At 42.8% G+C, this 22,726-nt stretch overlaps 1 protein-coding gene across 5 annotated transcripts in view; it reads left to right on the top strand.

Moving 5' to 3' along the window:
* ATXN7L1 (ataxin 7 like 1) overlaps positions 1-22,726 on the top strand; it is a 203,467-nt gene that overhangs the window by 47,354 nt on the left and 133,387 nt on the right. For 4 of the 5 annotated variants that reach the window (XM_075909853.2, XM_075909922.2, XM_014580834.4 and 1 more), the window contains exon 3: positions 22,205-22,309. The exons of the other annotated variant lie outside the window; for it this stretch is intronic. In XM_075909853.2, the coding sequence (XP_075765968.2) occupies positions 22,205-22,309 (105 nt within the window). The remainder of the gene's footprint in view (positions 1-22,204; positions 22,310-22,726) is intronic. 5 annotated transcript variants of the gene reach the window in all.

Here is a 22,726-nt window from a genome sequence, read left to right as displayed (position 1 = left end):
TCTCTCCTCCCATAATGAGGGCTGAAGTCCTGTGGCAGGTGACATCAGTGGCCAAATGAGTCAAGAAGAGGTATAAGGTACCCCTTTCAGGTTTTGAGTACGTCTACCCTCACTCAAACCTGGGCTCCTTAGATGTATATGCTATACATGAAAAGTTGAGACTGAACAAAAATGCACTGAAGGACAAAGAATTCAAACACCTTGACTTATTTTGGGAGGAAGTAGCACTCCTCAGTCTTGCAACATATTGTACATAGCTACTAGCCAGTCCCTACTGTTGAAATGACTTTCTAGCTTGAAACAGAGTGACAATTTTGTTCACAAAGCTCTGTCATAACAACAGGTAAGTGCTTAAGGATATAATGAAAGGTTTTCTGTTGGCCAAGGTGGCTTTGCAGGTGGCAATGGTTACCTCAGCCAGGTCTGTGGCTGTCACGATGAGCGTTGCAGAGCATTGTGACTCCAAGCATTGTGGCTCCAAGCATTGGTCATTCTGAGATGCAGGTTACAGTTGCACTTCAGGAGTTCAGAGCTGTTGAATAAGAAGACCGAGGGTATGTCTACAGTACAAAGTTAATTCAAAATAACAGCAGTTATTTCGAATTAACTTTAACAGCGTCTACACAGGCAAACCGCTATTTCAAAATAAATTCGAAATAGTGGAGCCCTTATTTCAAATTTGGTAAACCTCATTCTACGAGGAGTAACGCCAAATTCGAAATAGCTATTTCTAATTAAGTGCTCTGTAGACACTTAATTCAAAATAGGGGGCCTCCAGCCCTTCCCAGGGAGCCCTGGTGGCCACTCTGGGCACAATCAGGAAAGCTTACTCTCCTCTCCCCTAGCCCGGAGACATTAAAGGGGTAGACCCTGGCCAGAGTGTCTGTGCCAGCTCCAAGCCTGCCAGCCCAGAGCCAGCAGTGGCCACCGGGGCCCCTGACCCAGTGGCCCCAAAACATGAGCCAGCAAGCCACTGGCAGCCAGCCCTCCACCGCTCCCCAGGAGCAGTCTGCCAGCTCCCAGGAGCCTGACAGGGGCCAGAGAAGGCAGGCGCCTTCCTGGTCCAGGGTGGAGATCATGGACCTTATTCAGATTTGGGGGGGATGCCCTCAACGTCATGATCGCCGCACTAGACAGAGGAATGCAGCCGTCTATGCCAGGATAGCTGCCAGCCTGGCCACCAAAGGCCACATGCAAACCCAGGAGCAGGTTAGCTTGAAAGTCAGGTTGGTCCTGCAAGACCCCCCAACCCTGAGCCCTGAGCTTCCCCCCTTCTTCCCCTTGCTTCCCCCTTCCAGCTCCCTCCTCCCAGGTTTCCCCCACCTCTTTTTCCCAGTCTCCCCAGAGGTTCATCCCCCCCCCAGTTTTGTTCAATAAACCCAGTTTATATTTTTGAACATATGTGTCTTTTATTTGACATCAGGAAAGGGGGCTAGGGAGGGGTAAGTGGAAGGACGTGAGGGAGGAATGGGGCACGAGCCCCCAGTGGGGAGGATCAGGGAGGTTTTGTGGGCTCCTTCGGGTGGCCGCTCTCCCTCAGGGCCCCCTGGATCCTGACAGTGCTCCGATGGAACCCCCGGATGGCAGCCTGCAGCAAGTGCAGCCGGGCTGATGGCAACGACCCCACGAGACACACTGGCGTGCCCAGGGCCAACTCTGGCTCTATGTGGCCGAGTGCTGTGGTGTCCCGAGTGAGGGCACTCAGGGCACTCCCAAGTCAGGACTGCTTTGCTGTCCCTCATCGAAGTAGACAAGCAAGCAGAGAACCCTGAGAACTGTCTGTCTGGGGTGGGTGTAGGGTCCCTTTAAGCACGGAGCTCAGTTAGCCTCAGGCAGCAGCCCCACACACTGAGTCCTAACCTGATGCCTTGCTGGCACTGGTTCCGGCCAGCCTTAACTTTGGTTCAGGGTCCACTCAGTGTGGACGTGCTATTTCAAAATAGCAAAATGCTATTTCGAAATAGTTTTTGTGTATACATGCGTTATTTCGAATTTGCTTAATTCGAATTAACTATTTCAAATTAAGTTAATTCAAAATAGTGCTGTAGTGTATACATACCCAGAGAGTGTTATGCACTTGCTGAAGGATGCCAAAGCTATCCTAAGAATATTATCTGGGAATTTACACCCTTCTCCGTACTGCACGCTGTACCGTTCTCAGCCAGAGCTGGGGAAGTAGTGCACACCATTTTATGACTCCAGATTAAACTATCACTCCAAAAGTCACTTGAGGTGCCAACTTTCTCTTTCTCAGCAAAACACACTTCTCCTTTTATATGTCAGTGGGCTTGATGAGGCAGTCAGGAGCCGTATTTGATTCAGGCGAGAGAACACAGACTTCAAAAGCTGCTTTCTCATTCCACTGGGCATTATCTGTCCTGACATCAGACTGATAGGTGTTAGAGATAATCAATCACCTATGGCTGCATCAGACATTTTGACTCTCTACTTCCTTCCCTTTCCCATCTCTTTACAGGTATCCTTCTTACAAGTCTGTTATAGTCAGAACGGTGCTTTATACTCCATTTTGGAGCTGTAGAAGAAGCTTCTCAGGAATACAAGGAAAGATACTTCTACTCTTGGTATTTCCTCATTCTGTAGAAGAAAAAAGAGGGTCTTCATCCTAATGTGTCCTACACTTCAGGAGATTAAAGAAATACAAAAGCTCTCTCAGGTTCAGAATGGTAACACTGGAGCATCCATCCTCCCACCCCTCCAAGCTCAAGACTGGTTTGTGACTTTTAGAATGCATACTTCCACCTGGCTTTCTCCTTTGCTCTCAGGAAGTATCCAAGATATGCAGTGGATCCAAACCATTACCAATACAGGATTTTGCCTCACAAACTCTCCTCAGCACAGAGCGTGTTCACCAAATGCCTGATGGTAGTGGTAGTGCAATTAAGAAACAGAGAATCCATGGCCGCTTGTACATGAATGACTGGCTAATCAGTGGCAGGTCTCAGAAAGAAACCAGGACAGCACTGAATTGCATCTTTTCTCTGTACTGTCAACTAGGATTCCTTGTGCTCCGTAAATCCTCCTTCACATAGTCTTAGATGATAGAGTTCTTAGGAGCTTTGATTGACTCTAGATTGGCAAGACCTGACCTGCCAGAGAAGAGGTTCCAGTCTCTTCAGTCAGCAGAATGGAATGACATCATCTCTCTCTTTCTGAACAAAGATGATGACTGCTGTGATGGTCATTGAACCACATTGGGATGTAAAGTGTGTGGTCTCTGGACAACTTGACGCTAAACATGAATATCTTGGAGCTCAGGGCTATTGACTACAGATTGGACCTCCCTGGTCTGGCACCCTAAGGATCTGACCAGTCCTGAATGAGTGAGTTTGCCAGACTACGGGAGGTCAATACACTGCCAGCCTCCCCTCCTGGCTGCTTTCCCGGCCACCAACCCTGGCAACACTCCCGGACGCTGACCTCGACCACACTCCCGGACGCTGAACATGCTCCCTGACTTGTCTTGGCTCCACAACTGCGTGTCCTGTCCCAGCCATCAGCTTGGCTCCACCAGCCACTGCCACCAGACTCCTTGGCAGGCCCCACTCCTTGCTTCCAGGAATCTCTAGTCCTCTTGGACCATGGATGTTGTTGGACCAGAGAATCCAAGACCAGAGAGGTCCTACCTGCAGTTTGCATGGCATTCCTGCCAATTCTGCAGAACTTCACAGTGCAAGTGGTCTCAGAATTCCAGCTAAACTGATTCACTCCTTACCAGTCATCTTTCTGAAAGTACACTCGGTGCAGGAGAGAAGAAGCTTTACACTTAGAACATATTCAAAACTCTGCTCTCCTTTGCTCTCTTATCTGGAAAGACCAAGTCTTTCGTGTTCTCTCCCTGCCTCTTTATGGTAATATTCAGCACAATGAATAATCAAGTTATAGCTGTGTATAAAATCTTGAAGTTGATCAAGAGGTTATTTCCACCTCCCATCAATTGGCTGGTGATCCTCTCTGTTTCTGCCTCTGTCTCTCTCTCTCTGAATGTCAAAACATATTCCACAAGGCAAAGGTGTCATCATCCACCTATTTCAGGAAAGTACTACTCTCTGAGGGTATGTCTACACTACCCCGCTAGTTCGAACTAGCGGGGTAATGTAGGCATACCGCAATTGCAAATGAAGCCCGGGATTTGAATTTCCCGGGCTTCATTTGCATAAGCTGGGCACCGCCATTTTTAAATCCCGGCTGGTTCAAACCCCGTGCCGCGCGGCTACACGCAGCACGAACTAGGTAGTTCGAACTAGGCTTCCTAGTTCAAACTACCGTTACTCCTCATTCCACGAGTGGCACGGGGTTCGAACCAGCCGGGATTTAAAAATGGCGGCGCCCAGCTTATGCAAATGAAGCCCGGGAAATTCAAATCCCGGGCTTCATTTGCAAGTGCGGTATGCCTACATTATCCTCCTATTTCGAAATAGGAGGGTAGTGTAGACATACCCAGAGTTCTGCAAATCAGCCATGTGGAGCCTCTAGCTTTTGTTGCCATGTTAGATTCCAAGTTCATGAGAGTAGTGCTTCCATTTCTGTTTGACTGACTCTCTGCTGAAATGCTTCACTCCCACCATTCAAGGAGGATGGTGCTTGCCAGTCATCTGCAGCAGTGGTTCTCAAGGTATATATGTACCCTTGGGGGTACACAGAGGCAGTGTATCATCTCCTCTAGATATTTTACAGCAGGCTACATAAAAAGCTCTAGTGAAGTCAGTGCAAACTACAGGTAATGGCTGGTTTACTGCTCTATGTGCTATGTAAGTACAATATTTATATTTCAGTTGATTTATTTGATAATTGTATGGTAAACATGAAAAAATAAGCAATTTTCCAGTAATAATGTGCTGTAGTACTTCTGTATTTTTGTTTCTGATTTTGTAAGCAGCTTTTTTAAGTGAGGTAAAACTTTGGGGCATGCAAAACAAATTGTACCCCTGGAAGGAGTACAGTAGTCAGGGAAGGTTGAGAGCTACTGGTCGACAGGGCATACATAAAGAATGAACTATGTTGACAGGAGACTCTCTCCCATCAGTATAATAATGTCTTCACAAAAGTGCTACAATGGTGCAGCTGCAGTGCTGTACATGGAGACAAGCCCTAAGGTTCTGATATGAGGAAGTGCTTTGTGAAATGTCCTAACAATGGAATAAGACTTCCAGCCTTGAGTGTCGCTAAGACTTTCTGTGACATTTGTAGCACAGTACTGAAGTTCATTGAAGTTTCTCCAACTAATCTCTAAATTCTTTAAAAACAAGGGGCCAAGTAACCCTCTTCCATGAAACCTACAATCAGCTACCATTAGAAACTGAACTGTGAAGTATACCTTATGGAGTTGTCAGGAAATTTTCCTTTCTAGAGACATGAGTTAGCCTCCGTGTGGTTCTCACTAAGATATTTTTTTGCTTGAATGTCTGTTTTGCCTACGTGGTTTTGCTAGCGTCCCCTTTTCACCAAATCCTAGTAGCCTGGCTACAGAAAAGTGGTGAGGCACCCTATGGCTGCTCACTGAGAGGATATAGAAGGCATTACTGCTACATTATGTAGCACTAATAGTATCATGAATGATCTGCAGTATCCACTGTGGACAATTGTGCTCAGGCCTTCTACCTAAAACATCGTCTATTTCAGTGGGAGTTTCTTTGGTGCTCCAGGGACAAGGAGGGGTGGGGGCAATAAAGCACATTTCTGTGGCTTCTCTTTTGTGCTAGATCTTAGTAATTTCTACTGGATATGGGGGGGGGGGCAGGCTGGACCCATATAAATAAATAAGTAAGGCGTTTGATAAGGTCTCGCATGATATTCTTATCAATAAACTAGGTAAATACAACTTAGATGGGGCTACTACTGGACAAATTGGAGAAATGGTCTGAGGTAAATAGGATGAAGTTTAATAAAGACAAATGCAAAGTGCTCCACTTAGGAAGGAACAATCCATTTCACACATACAGAATGGGAAGCGACTGTCTGGGAAGGAGTATGGCAGAAAGGGATCTAGGAGTTATAGTGGACCACAAGTTGAATATGAGTCAGCAGTGTGATGCTGTTGCAAAGAAAGCAAACATGATTCTGGGATGCATTAACAGGTGTGTTGTGAGCAAGACACGAGAAGTCATTCTTCTGCTCTACTCTGCGCTCGTTAGGCCTCAATTGGAGTATTGTGTTCAGTTCTGGGCACCGCATTTCAAGAAAGATGTGGAGAAATTGGAGAGGGTCCAGAGAAGAGCAACGAGAATGATTAAAGGTCTAGAGAACATGACTTATGAGGGAAGGCTGAAGGAATTGGGTTTGTTTAGTTTAGAAAAGAGAAGATTGAAGAGGGACATGATAGCAGTTTTCAGATATCTAAAAGGGTGTCATAAGGAAGAGGGAGAAAACTTGTTCATCTTCGCCTCTGGGGATAGAAAAAGAAGCAATGGGCTTAAACTGAAGCATGGGAGCTTTAGGTTGGACATTAGGAAAAAGTTCCTAACTGTCAAGGTAGTCAAACACTGGAATAAATTGCCCAGGGAGGTTGTGGAATCTCCATCTCTGGAGATATTTAAGAGTAGATAAATGTCTGTCAGGGATGGTCTAGACCAGGGGTCTCCAAACTTTTCAGCCCGAGGGCCGCATTAACTATCAAACAGCAGTTCGGGGGCCAACTACACACTTGAGGTCTAAATAAAAAACAATCAAAACATGGATGTTGTTTTTAATTATTTATTTAATATTATTTTATTCAGTTATTATTTAATAACACATTGATACACTACACATGAACACCTGTATTAGTGTGAATGGTGAAATTGTTTCCTGGATGCCAAAATAGCAGACATTTCTGGCTTTAGATTTGTTGTCCCTAACATCAACAGTGACCTGAGATTATCATTGGACAAGTTTGTTCTCAAATTGTTCTTCACGTATTTCATTCTTGAAAATGTTTGTTCACACAGGTATGTTGTTCCAAAGATTGAAAGGTACCTTGATGCAAAAGTTTTGACATTAGGAAAGTCTTCCTTGGGCAAAAACTGGTAAAAACCCACCAGTCCTATTTTGAACTTGTCCCTAAGGAGGTCATTTGCTTGCAACTCAATGACTTCCAGCTGCAGTTCATCTGGGCAACTGGCCACATCTGCTTCAAATGGGTTTTGAAAGAATGGGTTTTTCCGTAGACAAAAAGGTCTCCACGGGCCGGATGAGAGGGCCTCGCGGGCCGCATCCGGCCCGCGGGCCGTAGTTTGGAGACCCCTGGTCTAGACAGTACTTGGTCCTGCCATGAGGGCAGGGGACTGGATTCGATGATCTCTTGAGGTCCCTTCCAGTCCTAGTATTCTATGATTCTATTAAATGAATAACTTATATTCCTATGTTACAACTACGTTTAACAGTCTGTCATCTTCAGTAATTTAAGATCTAGTTGCCTTTTGAACAGTCATGGTGTTTGTTTTTTCTTTGTATCTTACACACCTTAGAATTGAAACTTAACTTAGTTTTGTTTCACCCAGACACTGGTCAAACTGTACTCTGGAGCGTGTTGATGTTGCTATGGGAAAACGTGGAAGATCATGTGGTGTTGACTCTTATTTTGAGCTGCAAAGTTACATTAGAGGGTTACAAATTTTTCTTAGTATTACTCTTCCATATAAGTAATTGTTGTAGTTGCCATAAGAATGTTGTAATTGCTAACAGAAAAAGTATGAGAGGTGTGTCACACGCTCTTCATTAAGATGTGGTCTGCAGCATAAAAAATGTTGAGAATCCCTGCACTTTGGATTTTCAGGTTACAGTTTGGTGTTGCCAATACAATTGCAATCCCCAAAACTCCTCCATGTAGGCTAATGCAGTGATTGTTTTTTGGTCTGCCTGCCTGCCTCCTGTAGGAGTTCACTTCTGACAACCAACCTTGAGCTATAAAGGAGGATGAAAAATAAAATGATAAAATATAACATCATAAACATTTTAATCATAGGTAAAACTTTGATATTTGTCTTATGGCAATTCACCTGCAAAATACAAAGGACAAAAAGCAAATGTAAATTAGCAGACTTGGTCACCAACACAAGCACCCAACAATGTGAGTACTGTAGTTTAGGTTACTGTGGTAGTCCTGGTGCTGCGTTGGTATGATCACCTCAACTCACTGAGAGCCAAAACAAAAGAAGGATCGTTAATTCAGGGATACATGAAGATTTCAGTAATTTATGAGAGCCAGGACGTGAAATGTAACCAGTCTAGTTTTGCTATTGAAGTTAAATAGAATGTAAAAAGTAAATAGTAATAAGGAAGCTAGCATTAAAAAAAATCAGTTGTGTAATTGAAAATATTAATAAAAGGAATTATTTAAAATGTGTGACACATTTCTGAATCTGTTGACACAGTATGAATTAATAGCTTTGATCACTGCTAATTTTGATTGCCAGATAGAATATTCAAAGGTATGTTTATTTCTAGAAGGCTTTTTTTTGGAGCCAAGTGTTTCTGCATGTTCTGCATAGATGTTTGTAAAACAAAATGTTTATTATGAACTCCAGTATAGTTGGGAAGCTGGAGTACCGAAGACTTTTTTTCCATGGTAGTTGTTCATACTTCTCTGGCAAAAGGCTAAGAAATGAATTTTGTCAGGCCCTTCTCGTTTAGGGCCTGATCCACCTCCCACTAAAGTCAGTGGAAATACTTCAGTTGATTTTAATAGTGCTTGGATTAGGCCCTAATTTGCATATTGCATAAGGAAAGCAATATATTGAAGTTTTAGACTTTGCGACTTTGTACTGACATTTTTCTTATGCGGAAGGAAGACTTTTGCTAAAGAGGGAGCATAAGAGCTGAATTTTTATCTGCAAACAATTAGATAAAAGAATGCAGTATAATAACAGGCCTGTAGATGACTGTATGTAAATATATACCAGTGATTCTCAAACTCTACCAGATCTGACCTGTTGGCTAGATTTGTCCTGAATTATGTATTTGTAGCCCACTAGACACATTCAGTTTGTGCGGAATATCAGCTTTCATTTTTTTTAAAGTAAGTTTCTAGCTTTGGTGGCTGCAGAGAGAACTTTTGATACAGAAACCAAGTATAAAGTGAAGTCATGATGTTGGTCTGTGTCTGCAACACTGCCTCAAAGGGTACTACAGGGATGGAAGAATAAAGGGATTGACAAAAATGGAGAGAAACTGGGCAAAGAGGAGAAACAAAGATCAGATGTAACAGTGGCCAAAAAGGAAGCAGATTTTCTTATTACGTGACAATAAGCATAAATAATGAGGTTAGTTACAGCTTTTACATGGTATTCAACCATTAATCTCTGTGCACATTTTCTACTCATATCAGTGGGAGTTTGTTTACTTACACACATGCCGCACGCACACACACAGTCTACAGTTCTATTTCCTGGCTCACAGACCACAATTAAACATGGAATCTAGTAGAGAGGTGAATGGGTAACCAATTAACCATAACTTGAGCTGAGTGTCCATGTTGATAGGATATTTTTCAGCAAATCTGTCTCTGTGACATTTTTGTCCATCTAAACAAATTTTCACTTCAATATTGACTTACTAAACATGACCAAAATTAATATTAGAATATAGTTTTACTAAATTCTCAGTGGAGCAATTATTACATAAGGTGGAATGTGTATTTACAATTAATGGGGGAGCAAGATCCCTACAAAATAAAATACAGTTTCTCTAGCAGCCAGCAGTGTTAGGTCCTTTTGATGCTGTGATCACCTTAGCTCTGCAATAAAAGGGTCATTCCTTTCCTCAGTTTCTCTATACAGTTACATGTAACTGATTAAGTACACTGTGTTTTATGTTTAGAGAAGGAACTTCTTCTAAATCATCTGACCTTGATTGTTACTACAGTTAATCCTTACTTTCCTTGTACTTTCTGATGAAAACTTAAATGATATCTTACATCTGCAGTAGCTTTTGAATGATCATGTCACACTCTGCAAAGGCAACATATTTCCTTTGTTTTCTGTGACTTCTGTGTTTTAATTATCAGAGGGGTAGCCGTGGTAGTCTGAATCTGCAAAAGCGGCGAGGAGTCCTGTGGCACCTTATAGACTAACTGAAGTGTTGGAGCATAAGCTTTCGTGGGCAGAGACCCACTTCATGCATCCACTGACATGCATCTGACGACGTGGGTCTTTGCCCACGAAAGCTTATGCTCCAACACTTCAGTTAGTCTATAAGGTGCCACAGGACTCCTCGCTTGTGTTTTAATGTACTTCCACTAAAATAGTCTGGCAAAACTGGATTATGTTGCGTATATAGCTAACTTATTGTTTGCAAATGTAAAAAATATAAGCACAAACATTTCCTCATAAGGTTTATTCTCTGAAAAATGCAATAAAGTATGTTCATGGAAACATAGCTCTTATGATTTTATTCTACAAAAGTCAAGATTTCTACCGACAACTTTTATCATCCTTTCTTCCCACCTATCTTTTCCTGCACTTGGATGAGTATGATACATGATCATATGTTAGAGAATATTTCTTGCTATTACTCAAATATTTAGTTTTCAGACACAGGTTGTGGTCATATATAAATACGTTATACAGCAGTTGTGGTAAATTATCAGATTATATTGGTATATTAGTGTGTAAAAGGTTTACTTCCCCGTTAGGTTGCCATATGACACTAGATTTGGTCAAAGTATTTGTAATAAGAAATTTTGTGTGTCAAAATATGCTTCTTTTTGAGTTTGACAGTGGAGGCAATTTTACAGAAGTTTGTATTTCTCTATTTAAAATTTGTGCAAAGATTTTTGTTCCCATTAAGATGTCTGAAAATTGTGACAAATGTTTATTCTACTTGTTTGTTTTGAGGTGGACTGTTTTAGAGACAGCTGGCCCAATAAGTTTAGCAATGTGATTTCTCTGGCTGGCAGAGCCTATCCATGTTGTTACAAGAGTCAGCAGAATTGATTTCCCATTTATTTCATGTGCTTTCTCTGAATCATTAAAAACTGGGCCGGGCACAGGGTGCCAATCAACGTTGAGTAAGTCAGGGACCAGAGGGAATATGGGAATTGCTTAATTTTCTTTTTTTTTTTTTTTACCTCTCCCCTTCCAACCTCATCATTATGCCCCCTTCTGTGAAGTGTCTGTACTAGTCCATCATGGCCACTCAAGATTGACCCGTATCTCTAAAAAATGTTCCATCTGTAGGTCTTTTTCAAAAAGGATCAGTAAGTGAGAGACGCTGAGCTGAAAATTGTGGATAGCTCTTTGTGTCTTCCCAGTCTGAGTCCAGAAGTGCCAGATCAGCAGCTGGCTCCTGAGTGTGCCATCTGTGATGGGCCTGCTTGCAGATGTGATAGGGCAGTTGGATCCCTGAATAAAGCTTTTTCCAGTGATAGAAAGGAGCCTTGCTCATCTGGGAAACGAAGGGGTAGATCCCCTTCAGCTGACCCAAGCAGAAAGTGATGCAAACTGTCTTGCCAATCTTACTCTTTGTGGACTCACTGGCCCACATTGGGAGCAGGTGGAGCACTGAAGGTTCATGTTACTTGGCCGTCAACGCCATCTTGTTAGATGGGTTTAACTGCCTCTGGTTTCGAGTCAACTGTGACACCACTTTGGTACTCTTACCCTCTGAAATTGTAATCCTCCGTTCTGCTTTATGGAACCATCTGTCTTAGTAGCAAGATCGTTCATTGCATTGGGAGATGTCCAAGTATTAAAGTCATCATTGCTATTGTAGAGGCTGAATGTCTCTGCTATGGTGCTGGGCTACCACTATTGCAGTGGTACCGAGTCTCTCTTAGGCACTGGTAAAGCCACAGTTGAAAGTGCTTCCAATAATGAGAAATTAGAACGGCAGCTTATAGCCTGCTTATCTCTTTAGGCCACTCTGTGTGCCTCCAGTACCACGGCAAGATCCATTGGCATTGTTGCTGCCACAAGAACATCTTGCTTAGTCTTCAGGCATTTCAAAAGAAATTCAGACAATTGAAGGCCTCACTTTCAAAGGTTGTGAACCCTTTGATATGAAAATGGATGACACCGTAAGACTCTCAACACACGCATTGGTTGCTAAGAGCATGCATGCTAAGGGGTTATGCATTTCGTTGCTTGTGTGGGCTGAGCTGATCCTTCCATCCCTCCATTACCTCCACAAGCTCCCTGTGTGAAATTCTTCTCTATTTGAGAGACTCACTGTGTCTCCAAGTCTCCTCCATTTCAGGGGTTCTTTGTGACCCCCCCCCCACCACATGTCTGCCTCCTTCCATAGTAGGGTACCCTGGACTCTCCACCCATGACTGGGGTTCTGTTTGTCACCATTCCCCCTTCTGTCACTGCAAGGTTCCCCATTTTCCTCCATGCCAGGGACTTTGTGTGCACCCCCTTTCATAAGGGAACTTGGTATGGCCCACTTCCACCTCCTCCCGCCAGGGTCTTCCAATCCCCCTCCCAGGAGCTTGGAATGTATGGGGCCCCCATTCCCCACTTTCCCTGACACCCTTTTATTCCCACCCTACCACTTATTCTTTTATTTTGTCTGACACACACAACATTCTAATTGTCAACATGTTAAACTCTATAGGGTGGACAGGCAGAAAGTAGTTGGGGGTAGCATAAAATATGCCATGAACCAGCCGTTTGACCAACAAATGACTGTGGAAGTGATTGACAATGTGTCTGCACTAACAAAATGGCATGGGGCTGCAGTTAATCCCCATTTTTCCCATTTCAGTTTTCCATTTTTTCCCAAAAGTCAATAGGGTTCTGGCCAGTGATGCCTAGAACTTTTCTTGAACTTTTGGAATGGGTTAGAGGCTAGGGAAGTGAGTGGGTAACTTGCTTACCAGGTAACTGGTAAGCATCACCCAGTAAGGGTGATGCTTACCAAGTACAGGTTAACTGATACACAGGAGCAGGTCCACATGGGGGTTGGAGCTGGCTGGCAGTGGCAACCCCCATTCAGGGCCTGGGAGAGCCAACAGCAGTAGCCAGGATGCTAGGCTGGAGCAGTCCCCCCCCGGGATCCCGTGCTTAATCAGTTAACCAGTTAAACCTAGCATTTAACTCATTAATTGGGATTTTATATCCCTATTAGATGCAGTGTTCAAAAACTATCATGTTACATACAGACAGAAAAATGCCATTGAGATGAGTGTAAGGCTTTCACAAGCTTGGCTAACAGCTGCCAGAAGGAAGTGGAAGGCTACAGTCTTGTTCCAGACAAAGTGCTTGTTTCCATCAAAGAAATAGCTTGATTTTTGTCAAACATAATGTCACGACCGAGGCACGAGTGGGTCTGACCTCATGGTTGAGAGAAGTCTGGAATTAGGCCAGGTCATGATGTCAGAATCCAAGGCAAACCAAAGGACAAAACCAGGGGGTAGGCAGGGACAAGTTACCAGATCAGTAGCAGGAGCAGGTATAGAAGGGGAAATAATCAGAAGCAGGGAGATCCCAGTTCCATTGACAACTTCTTGTACCTGTGAAGGCTTTATGAAGAAACTGTGAACCAATCAGGACTGCCAGCATTTTGCTAATCAGATTCCTGGCCTGGAGTTCTCAGTCAGGGTTCAGTTTCTATTCTGGGATATGCTAACAGGTCACTGGATAGTGAATTAGAACTTAATTACCTCTGTGAGCCCTGTTGACCTATGGTCACTGACGTGGTTATTTATGGCAAACATGATTATATAAATTGAAAAAAGAAAATTCCAATTAACGTTAGACCACCAAGTTATGCAAGTTACATTTGTGTTTTAAAATATTTGCGACACCGAGTGGGTGAGGTCACATCTTTTGTTGGCCCGCAAACAATTATAGTACCTTTCCAAGCTCGGAAAAGGAGCTCAGTGTAAGCTTGTCTCTCACTGACAGAAGTGGTCCAATAAAAGATGTCACCTCACCCACCTTGTCTCTCTCCTATCCTGTGACTAATTCAGTTAAACCCACATGTAAACATTTAGGCTACGTTTACACTGGCCCCTTTTCCGGAAGGGGCATGTAAATTTCACCAGTCGTCGTAGGGAAATCCGCGGGGGATTTAAATATCCCCCGCGGCATTTAAATAAAAATGTCCGCCGCTTTTTTCCGGCTTTTAAAAAAGCCGGAAAAGAGCGTCTACACTGGCCCCGATCCTCCGGAAAAAGTGCCCTTTTCCGGAGGGTCTTATTCCTACTTCAAAGACCCTCTGGAAAAGGGCACTTTTTCCGGAGGATCGGGGCCAGTGTAGACGCTCTTTTCCGGCTTTTTTAAAAGCCGGAAAAAAGCGGCGGACATTTTTATTTAAATGCCGCGGGGGATATTTAAATCCCCCGCGGATTTCCCTACGACGACTGGTGAAATTTACATGCCCCTTCCGGAAAAGGGGCCAGTGTAGACGTAGCCTTAATGTTTGTCAAGCACATTCCTTCCTTTGGTGCCATAGTAGGCATAGGACTTTTCTGTCTCTTCTGCACTTACTATGAAACTCAGTTCACCCTTTTCTCCACTTTTACCATCTCAGTACTACAAAAACTACTGTTGGTGCTAGGTACTATTAATAGTCCCCTCAGTTCCCACTTTTCAACCCCAATATTGTCTGTAGTGAAGATGCAATTGCTTTTCTGATACTGTGACCTTGGCCTGGTTTCTAATTCTATTATGTCTTTGGATAGATTCTTGGGAGTATTAGCTCCTTTTGTTTTGTAGACATGTCTTACAACCGGTCTTCCATTAACACAAGTCCCAGAACTGGGCATGTTTTGAAGTTCTAGTATATGGTATGTATTCTGAATAGGGATGTTAAATATCAGTTAATTTACTAGTGGAGTAGTTGATGGAATTTCCATTGACTGCTCGATTAGTTGATAGGCACTTTCGCATTCCTCCTTTGAGATGTACAAGAGTCTCCGCTGGGGCTCTTGTACATTTCAGAGGAGGAATGCAGAAGGTCGCATGAAGCCTGGGGCCAGAGGGAAGTCCCGCTGACTCCGGGCTGTGTGCGGACATGCCAGCATTGAATTGTACAAGAATCCCCAGTGGAGGTTATTGTGCATTTCAAAGCAGAGATCTTCTTCAGCTCTGGGAAACTTAAGCAGAGAATCACAGCTAAATACAAGGTGGAACAGTTTGGCATAAATAGTTAATTCATGTTTGACAAGATCATGCAAAGGGAAGTGGATTTAGGAGGGAAAGGATGTGAGCAGAGGGGGATGTTGTTAGCAAGTTATAGATTATTGTAATAAATCATAAATCTAGTGCCTCTCTTTAGTCTGTGATTTTGAATGCCTAGCAATGTTAAAGCTCCCAATTAAATCTCTCAGTATTGTCTTTTGAATGTAGTGTGCTGGTTTTCTTTGAGGATAACATTGATAGCAGTTTTCAGGTATCTAAAAGGGTGTCACAGGGAGGAGGGGTGAAATTGTTCTCCTTGGCCTCTGATGATAGGACAAGAAACAATGGGCTTAAATTGCAGCAAGGGAGGTTGTGGAATCTCCATCACTGGAGATATTTAAGAGCAGGTTAGACAGGCGTCTATCAGGGATGATCTAGATGGTGCTTGGTTGTGCCATGAGGGTAGGGCACTGGACTTGATCTCTCGAGGTCTCTTCCAGTTTTAGTATTCTATGATTGTGTGAAGAGAGCTTATAGGCCAAATACAGAGTGATCGCTTTTTTTATGCAGATTATTTTTCTTTTATCATTCTCCTGTGTGAATTCATTTGAGAGCATAGTGATAGTCTGGTTTCATCCACGTAGTTACTGTTGGAGCATTAGTGCTCTGGATGAAATATGTCAGTGGTTCCCAACCACTGGTCCATGGACCGTACCAGGCTGCGAACAGCTGACTGCCAGGCTGTGAGGCATACTGGCAGGCCACACCCATGCCGACTGCTCCGGGGTGCATGGCTGATGGCTACCGGACCTGAAGCCAATTGTTTGCAGCGTCTCTGGGGGTCAGGGCAGGGGTACACCCTGGGACACTGAGCCACCATACAGCAGATGGCTTCAGTTCCAGCAGCTGCCATGTGGCAGGCGGTTGCTGGAGCTGAAGCCGGCTGTTTGCGATGGGTCTGAAGGCTAGGGCAAGAGTACATATTTTGGTGGACCAGCAACTTTTGAATATGCAATGAATATGCAAATAAATGTTTCAGGTCTACCAAAAGTTTGTGAGTAGGTTTGTGAGTAGGTTTGCCAGTCCACAATATAAAAAGGTTGGGAACCACTGAATTAAACCACATATTGTGATAGGCATATGTCGGAATTTGGAAGCTGTGTTGGAGGGGGACTGTTGATCTGTCTAGCAGTGGGGATATGTCTGCAGGATTTGAATCAGTGCTGCCAGGGTCTGATGCCATGTTGATTTAATGTTTCCTGGTGTATCAGGAGCTTGCTTCTGCTGATGAACCTGAAAAAGTGATATAAGTAAAAATAAAGCTTTCCAACTCTTGTAAACTTTAAAACAAGGCTGAAATCTTCCATAAATGTAACAAAATGAATGGTGCTTGAGCTGAGAGCTTATGCCAACTTTGGTGAGGGAATCCTTATCATGGACTTACAAGGTTCTGGCAGTGAGAATCCACAAACAGAGAGTAAGTAGTGGAACCTTGGCATAGCATTACTATATCTGGACTGCCATGAAAAGTGTTTTTAAGTTCAATAACTTCATCCTCAGGCTAAAGCAGAAGGAATGGCCTCCAGCGGTCTTAAAATTATATAACCATATTGGATATGAAGCAAAATGCAGGACTATGTAGCACTTTAAAGACTAACAAGATGGTTTATTAGATGATGAGCTTTTGTGGGCCAGACCCACTTCCTCAGATCAAATAGTGGAAGAAAATAGTCACAGCCATATATACCAAAGGATACAATTTAAAAAAATGAACACATATGAAAAGGACAAATCACATTTCAGAACAGAAGGAGGATGCAGGGGGGGAAGGAAGGTAAGTGTCTGTGAGTTAATGATATTAGAGGTGATAATTGGGGAAGCTATCTTTGTAATGGGTAAGGTAGTTGGGGTCTTTGTTCAATCCCCCCCGGAGAGTGTCGAATTTTAGCATGAATGACAGTTCAGAGGATTCCCTTTCAAGTGCAGATGTAAAAGGTCTTTGTAGCAGAATGCAGGTAGTTAAGTCGTTGAGACAGTGTCCTTTCTGGTTGAAATGGCAAGAAATTGTTTTTTCTTTGTGATCCTGTCTGATATCTGTTTTGTGGGCATTAATTCTTCGGCGAAGTGTCTGATGTTGGTCCTATCTGAACTAAAAATGTAACTTATTAGAGAGTTAAATTAAAACATGGTTTATTCATACAGGACCTAGATAGATCTCTGCAATAAGGCTAAAACCTAGGGAAGTATAAGCCTTTAGTATGGATAAGGAGCCATGCTTAGTCCCATCTAAACTTTAACCTTTGACCATGTTGTAACCAGATCCCATGGCTTTGTATAGTATAGAATGGAGCTTTTGCTTTCCGTTACGTCCTGGCCTTTAGTATGTTGTCTTGATTTATCACTGCGGGGGCTTGGGCCTATCCCAGATTCTGGCTAAGAATAGTTGAATAAGGGTCTTTTAGAGTCCACTGACATTGCTCCTTTATTGAATAATAGAAAGACTGCTCTCCTCTCCCCTATCCCTTGTTCTCCCAGAGACTGAAAATGCTTGTTAACTCCTAGCCCTTTCAACTTAAAAAGAGATATTAGTCCAAGGCACTGAGTTGTGGGCTTTGCCACATTGAAATGCAGAACATGAAACAATTTTTTAATGAAAACATACCATTCTGGCACTATTTCTTTGCCAAAGTCTTTTCATTGTTTCTTGACGATATATTAATTGACCTACTGAAAAAGCTGCTTGTTTGAATAAACCTTGAGTTATAAGACTAGTAGACCAGTTACAAACAGAGAATTGTAACCTGTATTTAGACGTTCATCAGTTTATCATTCTCAGCTGCTATTTTGAGCATTTCAGAGCTCTTTCATCTTTATAGTGGTCCTGCACTATAACATCTTTTTTTAATGTTTAATTTAAGTAAATGGAGTTTCTTTTAAATGGCAAAGTAGTACTGAACTGAGAGAGCTATCTTTTAAGGAATCTGCACCAGAAATAGCATTTAGAAGCTTTCTGGTAGATCTTGCAGATGCCGTATAACTAGTGCTAATGCTCCATCATGTGACATATTTTTCAATAAGTCACGGTCCTGTCCTGAGGGATAGTGTGGACCACAGTTGACATTGTTGATGCTTGGAATGTATTCATTGTTTGCCCAAAAGAATTTACCAGGGGTTACCTACATTGTCCTTCATTTTCAGTTGTTGGATTTTTTCTAAATGTGAGAAAGATATCAGTTGTTTATTATGAAAATTAAAAGCATTAATAAAAACTGATGTTTTATGAGTAAAAACTTGAGTTTGTGTTGGGAGTGGGAGAAAAGAGAAACCTAAGAGTATTAAAAGTAAAAGCAGTTTAATGCACGTTACTAGTATATACACATACGTGTGTGTATCTTTTCCAATACATTATCTTAACCCTTCTGCCAGGTGGAGCCAGCAGCAGCAATGGCGAGATTCAATACTAGGGGTTCTTCTCCATCCATCCAACACAGAACTGACCCGAGCTCCCACCCAGTGACCTGGGAAAATCAGACAGCTCCCCTAGGTGCTCCTGGGAGGCACTGTTTCCCCACTCACAAGCGCAAAGTCTGAGTGTAGAAAATAAACTTTTCATAAAAAGGGAGGGAAGTAACTTGACATTAATTTGGGAAAACACCACAGACAGAGTTCATAGACAAAACCATGAGTATCAGTCCCACAGCAAGTAGATTGGGCAGTGTCCTTTTCCTCTCAGGTTCTGAAGTCCAGCATTGTAAATGTCCCCTTCATATGCCCAACCCATGTCTGCACCTCACTCTCAGTCACTGACCTTGGTAAGAGCAGACCCAGACTTCAGAGGTGCATCTGCAGAATTCAACTCCCATCCTGAGTGGGGGGGAGGAGGTAAAGAGACATCTTACTGCACTGAGCACTTCATAGAATACTAGGACTGGAAGGGACCTTGAGAGGTCATCAAGTCTAGTCCCCTGCCCTCATGGCAGGACCAAGTACTGTCTAGACCATCCCTGATAGACATTTATCTAACCTACTCATAAATATCTCCAAAGATGGAGATTCCACAACCTCCCTGGGCAGTTTATTCCAATGTTTGACTACCCTGACAGGAACTTTTTCCTAATGTCCAACCTAAACCTCCCTTGCTGCAGTTTAAGCCCATTGCTTCTTGTTCCATCCTCAGAGGCCAAGATGAACAAGTTTTCTCCCTCCTCCTTATGACCCCCTTTTACAGTAAAACTCCAATGGTCCAGCACTCCTGATAGTCCGGCACCATCTGGAACCCGGAAGTGCTCCCGGCAGCCGGACAATTGGAGCTACTCTGCCCCTGGCTTCCCCAATTCAGCTGCTGCTGAAACTGGCCAGCACCTGACACCGGGAAGCCTAGGGCAAGAGCAGCTGGGGTGCTCTGCCCTGTGCTTCCCAGAGTCAGCTGCTGGTCAGTTTCAGCAGCAGCTGACTTGGGGAAGTCTGGGTCCCGCAGTGCCGAGGGGCACATCCCCCCCCCCCACACTCCACCTCATAGCCCCCTCTTCCGATAGTCCGGCATATCTGATAATCCGGCACCCTCTGGGTCCTAAAGGTGCCGGATTATCGGAAGTTTACTGTAGATACTTGAAAACTACTGTCACGTCCCTCCTCAATCTTTTTTCTAAACTAAACAAACCCAATTCTTTCAGCCTTTCTTCATAGGTCACGTTCTCTAGACCTTTAATCATTCTTGTTGCTCTTCTCTGGAACCTCTCCAATTTCTCCACATCCTTCTGCTGACTCATATTCAGCTTGTGGTCCACTATAACCCCTAGATCTCTTTCTGCCATACTCCTTCCTAGACAATCACTTCCCATTCTGTATGTGTGAAACTGATTGTTCCTTCCTAAGTGGAGAACTTTGCATTTGTCTTTATTAAACTTCATCCTGTTTACCTCAGACCATTTCTCCAATTTGTCCAGGTCATTTTGAATTATGACCCTATCCTGCAGATTAGTCACAACCCCTCCCAGCTTGGTATCATCTGCAAACTTAATAAGCGTACTCTCTATACCAATTTCTAAATCATTGATGAAGATATTGAACAGAGATGGTCCCAAAACAGACCCCTGTGGAATCCTATTTGTTATACCTTTCCAGCAGGATTGTGAACACTTGCCATCCGCCTGCTCACTGCTCTCTGGTGCTACCATGCTAGCCATTCATCTCACCTCTCCGTCTCTACCCTGCTGGCTGCTTATCATGCTGCCGCCGTTCTTCTGGCCACTCGTCATGCCATCACCACGTTGCTAGTCAGTCGTCACATCTCTCCACCACCGACCCATTGGATCTCAGTCACCATCCGCTGCCATCCACTTCTTGGCCGTGACTTCTGCCCGTCAGTCTCAAATGATTTCAGCTCCCAGTGATTTCAACTTGTAGAAGAAACACAATTAACATAAAAACAGAGGGGCACCTAATGACACCTATTTTAGTTCTGTTTTTTGAAGGGGGTGGGGAGAATAGATAAAACTAGTCCAAGCAGGGGAAGCCATATAGTCCAGTGGTGCGCAACTCGTGGGTCATGACCCCCAAGGGAGTTGTGGGGCTTAGATCCAGCTGGCTCGGTGCGGCCACGCAGCGCAGCACTTAGATCCAGCCACCAGCTGTTGGCGGTTCCCACAGCGTGGGGATCACAGATGAGAAAATGTTGCACACCACTGTTATAACCTACAGAGCAGAATAACCTTCCCTCATGCCTTATCTTGATAGAGCTCTGAAAAATCAAGTCCCCGCATTTGCAAGATTCTTTCTGCTAACTGAGCCCTTTCATTTGGACCAATGTAACACAATCCTACTTTTCTGTATTCACAGAAAACTACAAACTTTAGTCACCATATTTTTGCTATCCCTGCATTTAATGCAAACATATCTGGAGTTGGGTCACAAATTAGGCTGGTTGGAATGAGTGAAACACCACTCCATCTGCTGACTATCTAACAAATCTAAGCAAAGCAGGAGCAAACTGTATTTAGATAGACACACCCAGTATTTCTCTCCCATTCCAGCTACCTAGGATAGAAGCATTCCTTCAGGTCCTGCTTACACTTGCTTAACTGACAGTTTCAGATTTACACTTAACTAATTTATTGTTAATGTAACCAGTATGTCTACCTAATGTAATGTATTGGATTGTCTTAACAGTCAGTATTTTCACATCTTGAACAGTCCAAATTTAGATGAAAATAAAAAAAATAGCTTTTGTAAAATTTGGGATTTTTCAGTAAAAATTTAGTTAAATTGAAAACTAAAGGGACTCATCTATCTAATACCAATAGATTTCACAGCGATTGGCAGTTGGTCAATGGGGAATGCTACTTCGGAGATTCTTGGCTCCTGGGTACTATCTCTAATTCTTAAAAAGTAGAATATGCTAATAGTCTACAGAGAGCCAAACTCTTACATCATGAGCTGCTATTTTTATTTGCTAAAATAACCAAAATTAGAGAGAGGAAAAGCTTATAAATATTTCATTTTGTTAGTCCTTTTCCAATGTGGGACTGTTCCTTCCAGCATGTTATTGAGTGTTTTGTTCAGTATTACATTTATTTCCAGTAAGTCTCAGAGGGGTAGTAGCAGTGTTAGTCTGAAAGTTAAAAAAAATTAAAAATTAAAAAACAACAACAATGGTCCTGTAACACCCTAGAGACTAAGCAAAAAAATATATAGATAGTATAATGAGCTTTTATGGGCACAGCCCACTTCTTCAGATGACAAATATGGAGCAAGAGGCCCATAGGTTGAATTATATCTTGCTCCATATTTGTCATCTGAAGAAGTGGGTTGGGCCTACAAAAGCTGATGACACTATCTATCTACTGTCTATCCTTAGTCTCTAAGGTGCTATAGGACTGTTGTTTAAGTTTTTTCCAATAAGTATTTAGAAAAGGGTGCTGCTTCTTCATGTTCCTTCCACAGCTTGAATAAAGGATCATAAAAACTAGAGCTGGCAAATAATTATTCTGATAACATACCACCAACATTGTCCTTACAGAGAATATTATGTAGTTCTCGTTTTTTACAAATATAATACTAGTAATTCTACAGTATTAATTTCTTTTTAATTATATTCTTAACGCATAACTTCTAACACTTATATATATTTTTTAACTTTCCCACAGATATGCACTTATTTGGCCATTATCCAGCTCATGACGATTTCTATCTAGTAGTGTGCAATATCTGCAATCAGGTAGTCAAGCCACAGGTTTTCCAGTCGCACTGCGGTAAGTGAAAATTTTCATTCCTGGATTACAGTGCCAGATCAGTGTACGGTTTTCATAAGAAACACTTCATATAATCATGACAGAGGCATTGCAAAGGTAATCCTCTGGTCATCATGTCTGTTTTCAGTGCAAAATGTCACAAATGCCTGAAAGCAGGTATGAGTTTCCTGCAGGGAAAGTTAAAAAAAATTGTCCCAGAAGCTAGGCTTCTAAATTGAACCTATTATAACAAGATAGATAAGACTGGTAACTAGATACTAACTAGACTAAAACTATTATGAAGCAACCTTGAAATGGTCTCTGTCAAATTTGAGCAGTTATCACTCAAAGAGCTGCTTGAGAGGAAAAACTATTAACCAGAACACCAAAGGAAAGGTCTTAAGAATTTGTATTTAGGAAGTTTGAAATAAAGTTTGA

The sequence above is a fragment of the Pelodiscus sinensis genome, chromosome 1 (assembly GCF_052426305.1).
Source record: "Pelodiscus sinensis isolate ZL-2025 chromosome 1, ASM5242630v1, whole genome shotgun sequence".
Taxonomy (NCBI): Eukaryota; Metazoa; Chordata; order Testudines; family Trionychidae; genus Pelodiscus; species Pelodiscus sinensis.
Note: the sequence above shows the minus strand (reverse complement) of the source record. Positions and strands in the feature narration are given on the sequence as shown.